Source organism: Gavialis gangeticus, unplaced genomic scaffold (genome assembly GCF_001723915.1).
Source record: "Gavialis gangeticus isolate Ggan-Ray unplaced genomic scaffold, GavGan_comp1, whole genome shotgun sequence".
NCBI classification, from domain to species: Eukaryota; Metazoa; Chordata; order Crocodylia; family Gavialidae; genus Gavialis; species Gavialis gangeticus.
This window is the reverse complement of record NW_017728991.1, coordinates 5,048,121-5,064,068: the sequence shown is the minus strand read 5'-3', so window position 1 is coordinate 5,064,068 and position 15,948 is coordinate 5,048,121. Positions and strand designations below refer to the sequence as shown.

Sequence of the window (15,948 nt, the reverse complement as noted above, 5' to 3'; positions counted from 1 at the left end):
CCCCGCCCCAGCGCGACGAGGTCTCCACAGGCCTTCGCCCCGCCCCAGCGCGACGAGGTCTCCACAGGCCTTCGCCCCGCCCCTCGCCCCGCCCCAGCGCGACGAGGTCTCCAGAGGCGTCACCGGGTGCCTGACTCCCTCCTGGAGGTGTGCGTTGTCCACACTTGCCGTGCTGATAAAAAAGCCCGAAATAGTCGCCTTAATTGGAATGAGAGGAGAGCGTGTCTACAACGCTGTTTTCTTTGCCCTCTGGTGCTTGGGCGCTGTGCACGCTTGCACCGGCTTCAGCCTGCGCCTAAAACCCGCTCTGCTTTGCTCTCCTGGACGCGTGGACACTGATAAAAAACCCAAACACAGAAATAGACCATTTCAGGCTCACCATTAGGAAGAACTTCTTCAGTCAGGGTGTCCAGACTGTGCAAGAAGCTCCTTCCACAGGTGGTGCAATCGCCTACCCTGGAAATCTTCAGGAGGAGACTGGATGGATGATCTTGCAAGGTCCCTTCCAGTCCCTAAATCTATGAATACCTGCAAAAGTTAGGACATGGCCTTCTTAAATTTGGTTCTCCCCCCATTCCACAGCATCCAGGTTGCCGCCTCTAGGCCCTGACCGGGGCGGGGGGAGTTAACAGTGCAGTTACAAGTATGTATTTCACAAAGCAACTGCCTGAGCTTACTGTGACACGTGGGCACCTCTAATGAAACTCCTGTAAACTTCCAGCTGACAGGTGAGGCAAGACGTCGCCAGGCAGAGCTATTCATTTCACTTGACATCTCGGGGCATATTCCCGATTTCACCGGATGACTCGGAGGTCACCTGCCGCAGTTTGTCTCCTGGCTCTCGGAGGATGCACACTCCCATTTCAGAATTTGAAACCAGCTTTCTCCCCTCTTCAGGGCCTACTGTCCTCAATCTGTTTCCCCAAGAAAAGCTTTCCTACCCCCTTGTCCCTTTCCCTAAGGGTCCGGGGCCACAGGCCAAGCAAGCTCCCTCCTTTTCTAGGACTGGTTGTTTTCTCCCCTGACTTCCCCAGCCCAGGACTCCCTCACCCCACACTGCTGCCTCTGCTCCTCTCGGCTCAGGAGCCTGCAAAGGTCAGTCCTCTTGTTTCAAGGCAAGGACACCAGGTCGCTTCTTTTCAGCCCAGTTGCTTTTATCCCTTCAAGCGAGTCTAATCACCCCAAATATCTACCTGAGCCAGATGGAAGAGAAGGAAGCTTTATCTTTTTCTCTCTACAAGGCTCCCGGAGCAGTGGTCTTCATCTCTTTGTCTGAGACAAACTCCTCCTGGGAATCCTCCTTTTTTTCTCCTAGTGATTGTCATATTTCAAGCAATCCGCCTCCCTGGGCACATGGCCTGGGATAAGCAGCCTGGCACACCATCTTCTCTGGCCTTAATGAGTCACACTGGCCCCTTCACATAATCCTTGCCCCATCCTCTCCCTGAAATTGCCATGCTCCCTTTTGGTTGCAATGCAAATGGTTATGAGGGCTCAGAAGAGATTTATGGCATAAATAAATCATGGAGAAAGGGGACGGCACATGTCCTTTGTATGAAAGAAAAAAGGAAGACTATAAGATTGAAACCTTTCCTTTGGGCATATTAAGAGTCCTGCGTTGGTTGTGCCTTTCTTTTCCTTGCTTGCCCATTTCTCCTTCCCTCTTGTCCCTTGCACATCTGCCCCCCTCTTTCTGGCTCACCAGTTGCTTTTTCTGACAGTTCTCTTGCAGATAAGGCTTTTTAAATGTTGTGTGGTGCTGTGCATGCAAACTGGCCACGTTTCATGGAGTAAAGAAACATCCCCAGGGATAGGAAATGGTATTTGTAGCTGCGGAGTGGGCGAGGAAGAAGGTTGTTCTGCAGGATCCTCAGAGGGAGCAGGCTCCTGCACCCACTATATCGTGGGATGGAGTTGGAGGGAAAGGAGTTTTTATGGTAGACTGGAGCAGCTTCACTGACTCATCCAACCCTGCCCCGTGCCTCAATGCTCTCGTCGGGAACCTTTGGTTGTAACCCCGCGGGGGGGGGTCACTTCTTCCTAGTCACTGGTGTGGTGTTTCAGGTTGGTACTTCATGCCCTACTTTGGTGCTTCAGACACATCAGATGTTAGGTCTGTTTTGCCCCACCCTTGAACAGTTGGCTGTCACAGATACGTCATTTAGCAGGGTGGAAAAAAACATATCCCTTCACTGATAAAGCTATGCTATGCTGGCAAGAGCCCCAGGGTAGAGGTATTTATATGGGTAAAAAAAAAAGCTCATTTGTTGGCACTGTTTATTTTGCATGGAGAAACAGTCGAAACAACACTGGCAGGAAAACTCGTGTGCTGGAATTAGCTGTCTCCCTACTGGGAGCCGTGTTGACTTGTAGCTCTGCCAGTCAAGGGCAGGCAAGGCCCAGACAGGGACAGGACGTAAATTAGCACCGACACAGATTTTTCCACCAGGCATCAACTGCCCTTTGCAATGGGTTCATCAAAGCACAGTATGAAATGGTGCAAGGTCAATTTGAAAATAAAAACGGCAGGTTATCAGCAGCTCCTGGCACTCCCAGAAGCTGGTGCAGACTAATATATGACCCACCCTCCCTTTCTTACACGCTTTGATCTGCAGTGAAATAATTAGCGGCGTTGAAAATTAAGTTATCATAACTCACCATCTCAGCTACCACCTCATTGGGCTGGAGAGCGTGGTTTACACTATTGTTTGCGGCTTTAGCATCAGCTCACGTTAGAGGCTTTCCCTGCAACCAGGGCGTCTAGAGAGGCTTTGCTTCATTTATGATGGGAGTTTGCAGTTGGCGGGGGTACCCCGGACCCCCCTGGTTCCAGCCGTCTCTGGGGCTGCTGCTTCATGTGCTCTGCAGCCACGGATGCTGCCCAGAGTTTCAGCAGTGGGGATGTGGCATCGTTTAGGTTTTCAGGGCCAACATCAGGGGACACGTTGAGTAAGACTCTCCATGTGCTAAGAAATGGGCACATTCTTCTCTGGCTGACGGAGGAGGGAAAAACTTCAAAGGAGTGACCTTGCTGGTGACTGGGTTCTGGCTGCTGGCTCCGGTCTCAAGGCCAACCTGGAAGTGTGAAGACATGAGCTCATAGCAGCCCAAAGACTCAGACTCCCTACAGTAAATGACTGTAGGTGTCTTTGAGGTACAGTGCAAGGAAAAGATAAAGCACAACATTTACTGCTTTCCCCTCCCTCCATCCCTGTCCTGCCTGGATTTGCTTTACCATGCCCATTAATTAGTCACATCACAAAAAAGCCTCCATTGGTAAGGAGGAGAATATGAAGCTGTAGCAGCGAAGTGTTCATTTAGTGCAGCTGTTTTCAACCTCTTTGCCACAGTGGACCACGCTTGCAGCTCCCAATGTGTTATGCAGGCTGCACCTATGCAACTACCTGTATATCCATGTAAAAATGTTTTGTATCCATTATCTGACAGTAATGCAAGACAGATCAATATTCTGTGATACCTCTCATTTCTACATTGTCAAATGTCTTTACTTTTTTCTTTTTTTTTTTTAACAGGATGCCACATGAGCCGTAGCAATGTGCTGATTGGGCCTCGTGCGGCCTGCGGGTTGAGAACCACTGATTTACCGGCAAGTAGAACTGTGCAGACGACTGCTTTATGAATAGTGTTGGCTTCTCCTAATAGAAGCTGTAGGATGCTCATAATTCCTACCCTAAGGCCCTCTGCCCTGTCACTGAATTGTGCAGTAGCACGCAAGCTCAGCAGCTGCTTAAAGCATACACTCAGCTTGTTTGGATGGCAGCTGCCCAGTCACTTCCCTTGTGTGACAATACCCAGCTTTTGGATATTATGCAAACTTGCATAGGATGGTGTGCTGTTGTGTCAGTTGTACAACATTAAGCAAGTTCAGACAATATGAAGAGACCCCTGTCTCAATTATGCTAGCTGTCACACCCAGAATTCAATGAAGTTGCGGTTGCAGATTGCAGTGACACTGAGCTAAATGGATACCAAATTTTAGGACCCTATGGTAGCGTTTGCACGAGTAAGTATCATTCTTGCTAGTGTAGTAGCATCAGTGCAGTGTCACTAGCAGTACCGAGGGTACAGCCCAGCCCCTGATGTTTTGGTGAGCATATCTTTTACTTGCTGGTGTCATTAGAGTGGCAAGTAATTTTAAGAAGAATGCAAAAGTAGGGGAAACCTGTATGGAAAAGCAGGGCTAGTTTAGTTTGTTGACTCAAGCCGGCAGCAAGCCAGGTTGTTTTTTTATCAGTTATCAGGAACCTAAAAAGCCAAGACTTCCTGAGGAAAGAGAGCCAAAGGATTGGAACGGATATTCTGCAGGTGAAGCTGTAAGAATGGGTGGCCAAGCAGGGAGTCCAGGCTAAGGTTTCAGGATAAAGGCATGGCCTAGGTCTAGCAAGAGGGAGGATGCCAACCATAATCCATTGTTACTGTGGTACTCTGAGAGTTGTCTTGGACCCATTTATGTGATGATATGTAAAGTCCACTGTTTTTGAGACTCCCTGAAACAGCATTTTCTGTGTGCTGAAAATACCCTGTACGAGGGATGTGGCTTTAATTGGACATAGGCCCATGGGTCTGATCTGCCCATTGTGTTTCTGGCAGCAGGCTCATTGAAATGCAAACTGTTTCCTTTCTACCCTGGCCTTGGTTGAAGGGAGCTAAGTTTCATTCCTCAGGAGACTGAAATATTTGAAGGAGTTTTGACAGGTGGCTTTCCCAGGTTGCAGTTGTACTGTTGCCACCATAAGCTAAGCGCAACGAAGCTTTGTGAATGGATGACTCATCCCTCTGATCCTGAAGAATTGTTTTTGCAGCTGAGGCCCCAATCAGCAACGCCTGGCTTAGGTCCACTCATATTAAAGCATCTTAAGCACATGCAAATTGCTTTGACACATTTATCAAGGAGATGATATGATGTAGTTGCCTGCAAATGCAGGGAACTAGACTCAGTGACTAAAGAGGCCCCTTCCAGTTCTGTCTTAGGTTTCTCTGCGTGTGTCCCACTAAAAACAATGCAAAGTGCACAGCTTAAGTGCTTTGCTGAGTCTGGATCTAGAGGACTTGTTCAGGATGACTGTCATAGACTGGGAAAGTAGAACTTGGCATAAGTGATCTGTCGTGTTGGCTTGGGGAAGTTTCTGGGGATCTTATTCTGCATTTTGGCTTTCGAGGGCTCTGAGAATCGACATATTTTGTCAGACCCCACCACACGATCATAGGCCTCAAATAACTTCCCCTTTTTCAAATTTAAGGGAAGACAGTGTCCTTTGAAGATGGTGTGGATTGTTTCTGTTAGCCATGGGCTACCCACTTGCCTCCGCAAAATTAATAGAAACTCTGCCAAACATCCAGGCTGACTCTGATATCCAGTCGATTGGTTAGTTTGGCATGGCAGAGGTGTGGCAGCATGTTATAATGGTATATCACTGGTGCCAGATCAGACTTGCTAGGCAAATACATGAGTCCTTTATTAGCAGACAGTATCTAAGCAGCTGGGTTTATTTTTCATATTTACATTAAAAGAATAATATCTTGCTTGGGCAGTGCAAGGGGAGAGTGCAGCCACCTGTTTTGCACCCTTGGAGCACAAAAGGGGAACATTTTTGCTGGTTATTGCTCTGAACCATGGCTTAAGCTCCATTTCCTGACACTAAATGCCACTTTGCTTGTAAACTGCTGCGCTCTTTGTGTGAGAAGACCAGAGCGTGTCTGCCCCAGAGGCTCTGTGCACAGAGATCTGCAAAGCAGGAGGACAGTAAGGATCCCAATCCCACAAGTCACTTTGGGTAGGTAGGCACTGGAACCCCATTGCCCCCCTGAGGGCAGACCTGTGTGCTCATTGAAGTGAATATGACCTTTGTGGGCAACTGGGGTCCTTTTGCAGAGAGTGAGCATCAGGATTGGGACCCGGATGGAAAAATACCATCCAAACTACCCAATGCACCAGGTAAGAGCTCGTGCCACGAGAGATGATATAGCCATATTGAACTGATACTTGGTAGACCCAACAGCATGCAGGAGGCAGGAGTTGTTCAGAAGCCAGTAAAGGTGTCTGATGGTGGAAATATGCGGTGCTGCTTTGTGGAGTGGGAGAGCGTTGCCTGGATGCAGCAGTTTAGAGTGGGTAGAGATGAGTTGCTGTGGTTGACTCAGGGGCCCTGCTGATCTTTGCCTGCTTCCCTGCTCTTAATATATATACGATTCTCTCTCCCTGATCCTTACTTTGAGTCCCCTGTGCATGCCTTTGACACCTCCCTGCCTTGCTTATTCTTCAAAGTGCTCCTCTGTGAGTCTTCCTGGCCCTTTTCCCTTCCAGAGCCATCCCCTAAGATACTTCTCTGCATACCCCAGATTGCAGCCTTGGAAATGCTGGGATCTCAGGGCCTTCTTATGCCTAACACTGTGAGCTGCACAGAAGTTGATTGGCTTAGTGCTTTGGAGTGGTCACACCTTCAATGTGAGCGGCACATCTGCAGGGAGTGAATGGGACAGGAGCTGGGTTGTGTAGATCAAGGGAGAATCCTGCCCTGGAGTGGTGTAATTTGGAGCTGCATAATGAGTGCTTTAAGCCACCTGAAGGTGTTAATGTGTGCATGGTCCAGGCATTACAAGCTCCAGGAGCCACGCAAAATTACTGTGAAAAGGCCCTGCATTTCTTTCTTCTGAAAAACCTCGCACTGAGGGTGAAAACCAAAATGTGAACGCAATTTTTTTTTCCTGGCATGTTTGGATTTCAGGTCAAGCTTTCCCTAAGTTAAACTTTTTGTTTGAGGCCTGTTCTGATACCATCAGCATGGTCTTTCCCTACTGATGAGTGGGGAGGCTGTTTGCGATGAAGAAATTAATCTGTTCATCACTTTGAAGAGTTGTTTGGATAGAAGAGAAACTTCGAGGGTAATGTTGTTTCCCATGCATTTGAAAAGCATTTACAGAGTCCTCCGTGTGCTTCCCAAACATCTCTAATTGAATGGAGCAATTTTGGAAGGGTTTGTAGTAGAGACCAGGGCCTCCCACCCACAGATCAGGTGTATCACGGGCAGCATAGATGCTAACTTCCCTCAGCATTATCCTGCCAATATGCTACCGCTGGTAACACCTTCAGGAAGGACCACAGGTGCTAAGGGAGCTGAGTCTCTTTGCCTACGTGATCTTTAGCCCTTCAGATGAGTTAAGAGGCAAAAATCTGGTCTCTGTTACACTGATATCAGCCCAAAGCCGCTCTACCCAAGTGAGTGGATTTACCTTGCATTTACACCATTGCGAATGAGGTCAGGATCTGGAGGAGGGCGTCACTTGTTCTTTGTGTGGTGGACTCCAGCCTGTCATTAGTGACTGGAAGGGAATCGCCAGCTCACTCCTTGTGGACCCAAAGCAGCCCCCAGGGGGCGTGTCTACACAGGACACTTAACATCGCAGCAGACTAATTCTACTGCACATTAGTGCCAAAACCATGCTAATGCGCAGAATTAATCTACTGTGCATTAGAGTCACCTAAAAATCATTAATTTGCAGTAATGCGCAGGTACTAAACTTAATGTGCCATCATTACGGTGCGTTAATGAACATGACATGCCTAGGCCCTAGTCATTTTAAACTATTACTGCTACTGTTGCACCTCTAAAGGAGTTCAGCCTCACAGGGCAGCCTCTTCCCAATGGGCATGATGTTAGGAAATAGATTGGATGGGAATGTTTTTTTTATCTAGCTGATTTGGGCTCTTTTGAGGTGTAATACATGAGGCAGGCAGTAGCTGTGGTTATAGTGGTTTGGACATGAGCATAGACGTCAGGATTGCTGCCTTCTCCTCCCGTCTTGGCCACTGGCTTGCTCTCGAGTCACAGAGAGATCTTTAACCTCCCTCTGTTCCAGCTCTGCCGTCTGTGAGTCCTTTCTCTACCTCCCATGCTCAGTTAATTAATGCCTGTGAAAAGTTTTGAAATCCTCAGGCAAAAGCTTTTAAATAATGGCTCCAGGTTGTTAATTATTAAGTGTTATGTATTTTTTATGAATTATTATTGTGCTAGGTTAGGAGCCTTAAAAGGAGCTGCAGCTCTGAAACCCTAAGGTTTTTTAATTTAATAATGGATTTGAATGGGAGATTATGAATTATGGCCCATGACAGCTGCCAAGTGCTTGGCCTACGGATGGTGCTCGTTGTGTTTTCTCTTCTTTCTCCCCGCACCTCACTGTCTCCTTTGTTTTTGATTTTCCTTTATTTACTCATCTTCTCAGTTTATCTGGGTCACTCCGAATGCTCCTGCTCTCCTCAGTTGGGTTGACTGACCCGCAAGCTTTGTATCATCAGCTGCACATTCTTTTCTCAAGGTCATTGATACACAACTGGAAACATCTGTCACAATACTGGTCCTAGCTGGACTCAGCTAGCCTGCGCCATCCGCTCCAAGCTGCTCATACTCACAATAGTTAGCCTGTTCAATATTCAAGGCAGGTCTTTGCCCACTCATGTGCCGTACCCTCTGATATGATTCTCTTTGTCCTTGTAGATTAGGCTCCTGCTGATGGGCATTGTATAAATAGGCCAAAGCCCTGTAAATTGTATCCGCTTCCTTCCATACTCATCAATGTTGGTTCTTCCTGTCTCACAACATTCAAGCTATTATTCGAGCTTCTTTTTTGTGTGTGAATCTTGGCTTGTAAATCTTAGTTAATTCTTAACTTTCTAGTAAAGATATTATTTTTTTGAATGCCTCTCAGATCAGCTCATGTTGTCAGACCTGTGGGAATGTATTCTCTTAGTTCTTCCTTAGTTGCTTTCTTGGCCACATGGTTATAGGAATCCTGTCCTCAGCTACAACTAGGCAAGTGCATTTGACTCCAACAAGAATATATTAGCAAAATCGCTTTGCCCTAGCCTGACCAGCTCAGTTTTCCCTGATCATTGATGTGCTTAGAGATGGTTTCTGTGGTCCAGTTTCTGATTCCCTTATTCCTGTGAAATAGAAGTGGACTTCATGGGTAGTTCCTTTGATTTTTCACAAGACTGTTCATGTTGTAAAATGTTGTTTTGCCTGCGTAAATGTGTCACCGTGGGGCCTACACTGAGGAATGGATCAATGAGAATAAAGTTAAACTTACAAACTTAATTTCAGTAATGTAGCTTAATGTTTGTAAGCAAGTTGACACATAAATCCTGTATTCTTGTGTGCTGTCCTCAGTGGAGATCAGTAGCATCTCATGGTCTAGTGTTGATAGGTCAGAGCTAAGATCACATTGCAAATCTAGGCAAAATTACCTTTCTAGTGTCATTTAGTATGACCTTCAGCTTTTAAGTGCAAAGAAGGATGTTCTATTTGGCTGTATATATAGTCAGAATTCCTATGTTTGATATATGGCGGTTAGGGAAAATAAGCACGGCTTTTGTTTCCATTTGTTGAGTTAGAGTAACTTTCAATTTGATGAGTTCTGTATGCAAAGCAAAAGAAACGTTCATAGAAAAACAGTTCCTATGTTCACCAGGGTAGGGGCTAAGTAAGCTCTTTCTGGTTTTAATTGTCTCTTGTTTTTTCTTGCAGAGGACAATGTGCTGTAATATGAAGGTTTTCACTTGTGTGGAATTCAAAGAGCTGCCCAATATTTGCTGACTCGACTACAACCTGTATTTCTTCTTTAAAGACATGGACAACATTTGGGAAGCCAAGGAGAAATTTCATTTATGAACATATGAACTTTTCAATTCCAGGCATTCCAGGATTGGGTCCTATGCAGTTTCTAAAGTGTGGATTCGATTCTGACAGTTCATAGCCAGGATAAAGAAGCTGTAGAAACACTTGGGAAAATCAAGTAACCTTCTCATTAAGACAATGTTATCCTGTTAACTGCAAATGTGCAGAGAACAGCAATCACTAGGCAGCAGTGTTTGGGAGACTGCTGTTTCATCCTTCAGCTGGGTGGAGGTGAAGAATGCCATCTGTTTGCAACTGGAAAAGAAAGGACAGATTATGGCACAGCTGGTCGCCCAACGATCCCAAATGAATGCTGGCTGATGTGTTATAATTCTTGAGCACCATCTGAAGAGGCAAAACGTATTTTTTTGCAGAATAGCAGAGATGTCATGAGTGGTGCTAAATATGTGAATCACAATAAAGGGAGTTTTTAACAAGCATTGAGCAGGAACACTAATTCATATGCAAATATTTTAAGAGGCATTTTCCTTGAAGCATGATGGACACACTGTTCCTCAAAGCGCTGCTGCTTTTGGCTGGCTGCTTGACTGGGCTTGTCTATCACCTCTCCAATCCTTTTCTGGGAGAAAAGAGAACAGGTTATGAAAAGCCGAATTTTGTAATCATTTTGGCAGATGATATTGGATGGGGGGACCTTGGAGCCAACTGGGCTGAAACAGAGGATACTCCTCACTTGGATAATCTAGCTTCTGAAGGAATGAGGTAAGCCTTCAACCTACCTGTCTGCTTTGACGCTTCCATTTACTTGGCAGATACCCAAGAGTGAAACAAAACAGAGGTTTGCACTGAGACTTCGTTATGATAACTAGTCCCATTGTACCTGGTCTGAGATCCACGCTAGAGCCATGCTCTGGACTCTCCATGCTCAAAGTGACCATGATGCAGAGGCCCCCGAAAGTCATGTGCATCACTTATATCCCATGCGTATTCCTAGAGATGTAGCTTCTGCTTCTGAAAGACTTTTGGAGGGGAGTCTAAGGGAGGAGCGGGCAACAGGTAGAAGGAGATGGGGAAAGAGGGGGACAGTCTGGGGGGGTGGGAGAAGTTTGTAGGAAGGTGTGAGAGGAGGAAGGCAATGGAGGTGGAGAAATGGGCAAGAAGGGTAGAGGGAAAGGGAGAATGTGGAGGCTAGAAACACTGCTGGGTGGCTCAGAAACCCCTGCTACCCTTTTCCACTGTCTACTGGCTGTAGGGTCCATGTACACAGAGTCCAGCTCCTGACATCTCTGCACAGGGTCCTTTCAGGTGCTCTGAAGGTGGAGTATCACTCTGCAGGACCCTGACCCACACCCCCCACCACACACACACAGAGCAAAGTGGGATGGCACAGCACGGGCAGGGGGCATCTGTTGACATCAGTTTTAAGCCATGAAGTGGGGCCCTAAAGTTCCTGAGAGAAATCAGGGGCTGCACCACTTCCTGCTGTGTTCCCATGCAGAGTGAGCACAAGCCTTGCACAATCCCCGGATGAAAGATGCATTGATTTGTGCAGCCAGAATGCCACATCAGGCATTTCACTAACTTCCCAACAGGAACGGGGCAGGGAAGGCACTCGCTGCTACCGCTGATATGCAGTTAAAATATTTTCATTTTGCAGACGGATCGTTCTCTGGGGAACAGATTGGGATTTGGGGCCCCATTGCAGCCTTCATGTGGCCACTTCCCACTCAGGCATTGATGAGAATTGCTGTTTGTGTCCCAAATGGTAACAGAACAGCAGTGTACTAGAGAGCACGGACCAGAAAATCCTCCATGGTTGCTGATCCCATTCCCCTGCGCCAGTGGGGCAGGTGGAACACCTAAGAAATAGCTTGCCTGTGACACTTTGTTTACCCAGGGCTCTTTAGAAAACCATTTTGCCATTGGGATGGGTGCATTGCCTTGCCAGCCAGGAACCTGAACAAAACCTGGGTATCATGATTGACAACAAAATGAACACGAGCCACCAATACGATGCCATAGCTGGCAGAGCTAATCAGACACTGGCATGCATCTGCCGAGGCGTCTCAAGCAAAACCAAAGATGCCATTCTCCCGCTCTACTCAGCCTTGGTGAGACTGTGTCCAGTTCTGGGCACTGCACTTCAGGAAAGATGTGGAGAAGCTCAAGAGAGTCCAAAGGAAGGCCATGATTAGAGGCCTAGAGATCAAGTCATACAAGGAGAGGCTGAAAGACTTGGGACTGTTCAGCCTGGAGAAGACTCAGGGGGGACTTGGTGGCAGCCTATAAGTATACTGGGGCCTACATCAGGGCTCGGGAGAGCGTCTATTCACCAAGGCCCCCCAGGGGAGGGCAAGAAATAATGGGCACAAGCTGATTGAGGGTCACTTCAGGCTAGACATAAGAAGAAACTTCTTTACAAGTCATGTGCAGAGGGTTTGGAACAGGCTCCCCAGAGGTGGTGCAGTCATCCACCCTGGCGATCTTCAAAAAAGTCTTGATGCCCATCTTGCTAGAGTCATCTGATCCCAGAGGTCTTTCCTGTCCAAGTGCAAAAGGGCTGGACCTGATGATCTGTAAGGTCCCTTCCAGTCCCTAACAACCATGAAACTATGAAACCTGGGGACTCCACAGCCAACTGGGCTGGAGACTGCATCACATATCAGAGCCCGCCTTCCCTGGCTGGTACCTTAGTTTTCCTAAAGGCAAGTCTCTGCTAAACCATAAAGAATCTGTCTGTTATTATACAAGAGTCCCCTGAAGCCATTCCTTTTTCATCATGATTGAGCTGCATTATTTTTACTTTTTCCAGGGAATTTGAGAAGTTTAGCAAGTGATGCCAATGGGCTGGGACTGGCTTAAGAGCCAGAGACCTCATTCGCCCTTTCTGAATCAAATTCAGACTCTCCTGGCAGACTGAGCACTTCTGCAAGAAACCAAGAGTCAAACTCTCAGCGTTTGCCTTTCTCTGCCCCTGCAAATTATCCATGCAGTTTTCGGGTAATTGCATTGAGACCTCCCCTCGAGGTCTGCCCATTTAGTTTTAACATAAGATGGGTCTTCAGTGCTTCTCTGCATCTAGGCAGGAGTCCTTGTACCTGATCCCCCCACTCTGATATTCAGCTTTACTCCTGTGTCCTATTAATGCTGGCAGAGAGGAGTCAGCCTGTGTACATGGGACTGGACTCCTGTTGTGATAGTCAGGTGAATTGTGACTGTTGTGGCCTTGCTTTCTTTTGTGTTTGCAGCTGCTCTTTGTATCACAGATGTGGGGGAAAGGATGTGTGTTTCCATTCTCCTTTGAGTGTTTGCAGATAGCACAGCAAGTATTTTTCTCTGTGTCTGGAAGTAGGAACTTGGTTGAGGATCCTTGGGTTTGGGTGGCAATGATTATTAGCAGGTGGCCTCAGGAAATCTTCATCTTTGTGCTGGGCAGTGCCCCTAGAGTCCTTTGAGTTGGTGTTTTGACGGAGCCAAACGTGGTCTAGATTATGTCGGGAGAGTAGTTAGGACATGGGTTGCAACATATTTGCTTTTCATGGCGTCCATTGTGATAGCAGTCAACCTGAGATAGTGACAGGGAACCTGGGCTTGGACAACCTAGAAAAACTGATAAGTAAGTATTTCCATTTTCTGTCGAAAGTCGCAATGGGCAGTTACAAAGGTCGCAAGTTTGAGGCCACAGCAGAAGCGCTCACAGCGTGGCCCTGTCAGATCCCAACAAATCTGCAAATTTTGCTAAATACCCTGTCCCAAGGACACGGAAAAGGAAAGAAAGGAACTCAGCAAATATTTAGAGGCAGGTTCTTGTTCAAATAATTAAAAAAAATGGATGTTATCTTTACAGACTGCAATAAATAAGAGTTGTAGAAATCCTACCACGTCTGTTTGTGTAGAACCCACAGAGAAATCTCACCGGAAAAATGATTGTGATGTTTGTTTGTTGGGGTGCACAGGGCATTGTAACAATAACCCTAAGTATTAATGTAGAGTCTGCATTATCAAGGCTGTATGCAATCATTAAATGTTTACTATTTCACAAGCTTTTGATACAAGAATGCAGAGTTGATTCTGTCTATTATGTTCTGCAAATTGTATGTCTTAGAGGCGAGGGGAGGAACAAAAGTGGTATTCAGGCTTGGGTTTTACAGCTTACATCACTGTCTTATGGATGGGGTCTAGAGTGGGGTGCTCATCATGAGAAGTAAATTCTCTTCCATCTGCCTGCTGTGGGGTTGATGAGCTGCACTCAGGAAGTTTTGGCACCGGCCACAGGCAGAGATGGGATATGGGAATTTGACGGGCCACTGGTCTGATCCAGACCAGTAACGCCAATGATCCTGCACAAAATGGGTGAAAAAACCCCACTGACATTCTTCTCATGCTTGAGTGCTACAGCAACAGCATCCTAGCTGCACATTTCTTAATGCTATGCCCATTTGAGCTTCTCGTTTAGTCCTAAAGGTTATTTGGCATTTGACATGGGAACTGTGTCTGGCAGAGCCTGTTCACAAAATCATTTCCCAGAATTATATCTAGTAACTCAATAGACTGACCCAGCATGTGATTAAACTGGAGTAGTACAACATTGTAAGGTTAGGGCAGACTGCAGAGAGGTACCAGCTGGTTTAAAAAAGCCTCAGAAAGACTGGGGTGAGACGCACATACTTTTGGACCCTGATTCAGGACAGCACTCAAACACAGGTTTGAATTCTTGCTTATGTGCTGTTGCAAATTCAGATGCTTTCCAGGACTGGGTCCTTGGTACAGGGATGGGAAGGGGGTGGGAGAAGGACAGCGAGGGAAGGATTGAATGAGCTATAGTATTTTAGGAGCTGACCCAGATGTGTATTCAAAATGAGCATGGACTCTTATGATATTGGGGGAGTAAGGAGAGAAATGGCTGCATTTAATTGGATAAAACGGGCTAGGGAAGCAGTGGGGTGGATTTTGCAAGCTGAGGTGCCCCAGGTCATGCTGAAAAACATAGCTGCAATTGTGCATGTGGTTTACCTGTGCCTCACCAGGAAGCACAAGCCCTTTCTGTTGGACTGAGGTGCTTCACATTTGTCACCTCCAGGCCATGTTCCAGTAATTCACTGTGACGGGAACCAAATAGGAATCTGCTTGTGCAAAGGCTGACGCTGGGTCCAGCAGTGGGTGCCTGCCTCTCCTGCAGCACAGTTTGCTGCCAGAGTGGGGCCTCAGCCCTCACTGACATTATAGAGCACATCTCCATCAGCAAACAGCCCAGGAAGTTGTGCTCCTTTGGGACAATACAGATCACAAAGCCCAGAATGAAGCATGTGAGAGCCAAGGACAAAGCATTCTCAGTTGAGAGGAATCTGGTGGTAGAATTAATCTGGAGAAGCAGTTAGATGTAGAGTTCCTTTAGGACACACTGGCAAACCCCTCCCATTTGATAAAGTTGTTTAGCCTAATTGGAATTACATTCTCATTGCCAACCACTTCCTTTTCCCGCTTGGCCATACTCCTTTCCCAAGACAAGGACTCTATCCCATAGGAAAACCAGACCCATAGGGTTTCCCATAGGAAAACCACGAGCTCCACTCAGGGCTTTGTTGGTGCCAATCTCTTCTGTGCAGAAGGTGCTTGGATGACCGCCTGTTTGGAGCAGAAGATTGATTTGTGGAGCTTTATGCACCCAGTGAGCTACCTGCAGCCCAGATGACTTGCAAGGCATGTTGCTGGCCACTGCCATGTGCAATAGGGTCATTTGCGTTTCAAATTGCGGTGTAATACATGCTACCACTAGTTGTGTGTTTGTGTGTGGCCCTGGTCTCCTGTCAAACCAGCCCCAATGTGTGTGAATCTGTTATGTTTGGCCAGACAACCGCAGCCTGCCTGTCTCAAACGTTGCAGTTAAAAATCCTCAGCCATGTTGTTGCCTCCTTGTCTTCCAGGTTGGTGGATTTCCACTCGGCAGCATCCACTTGCTCCCCGTCTCGTGCCTCGCTCCTCACGGGACGGCTTGGTACTCGCAATGGCGTGACCCACAATTTTGCTGTGACTTCAGTCGGTGGCCTCCCCCTAAATGAAACCACGTTGGCTGAGGTTCTGCAGGACGCCGGATACCTCACTGCCGTGATCGGTAATTGAAACAGTACATTGCAAACACCTGCCTCGCCTCGTTCTGTCTGGGCTGTCCTGTAGACATACCATTTCCTCTGGCAAAGTAGAGGTGGGCCAGTGGCTCAGGGGAATTTTTTGGTGGTCCATGGAGCTAATTCATGATTTAAATCTATCCCAGAGTGGTATTGGCTGCCAACATAAT

At 47.0% G+C, this 15,948-nt stretch overlaps 2 protein-coding genes across 5 annotated transcripts in view; both read left to right on the top strand.

Moving 5' to 3' along the window:
- AMZ2 (archaelysin family metallopeptidase 2) overlaps positions 1-9,629 on the top strand; it is a 48,078-nt gene extending 38,449 nt beyond the window's left edge. Inside the window, exon 8 of the mRNA XM_019516446.1 lies at positions 9,543-9,629. Coding sequence (XP_019371991.1) covers positions 9,543-9,611 — 69 coding nt within the window. The 3' untranslated portion in view covers positions 9,612-9,629. The remainder of the gene's footprint in view (positions 1-9,542) is intronic.
- Positions 9,630-10,171: 542 nt separating this feature from the next.
- Positions 10,172-15,948, top strand: part of ARSG (arylsulfatase G) — an 85,999-nt gene continuing 80,222 nt past the window's right edge. For all 4 annotated transcript variants that reach the window (XM_019516363.1, XM_019516372.1, XM_019516354.1 and 1 more), the window contains exons 1-2: positions 10,172-10,415; positions 15,578-15,765. In XM_019516363.1, the coding sequence (XP_019371908.1) occupies positions 10,189-10,415; positions 15,578-15,765 (415 nt within the window). In that variant the 5' untranslated portion in view covers positions 10,172-10,188. The remainder of the gene's footprint in view (positions 10,416-15,577; positions 15,766-15,948) is intronic.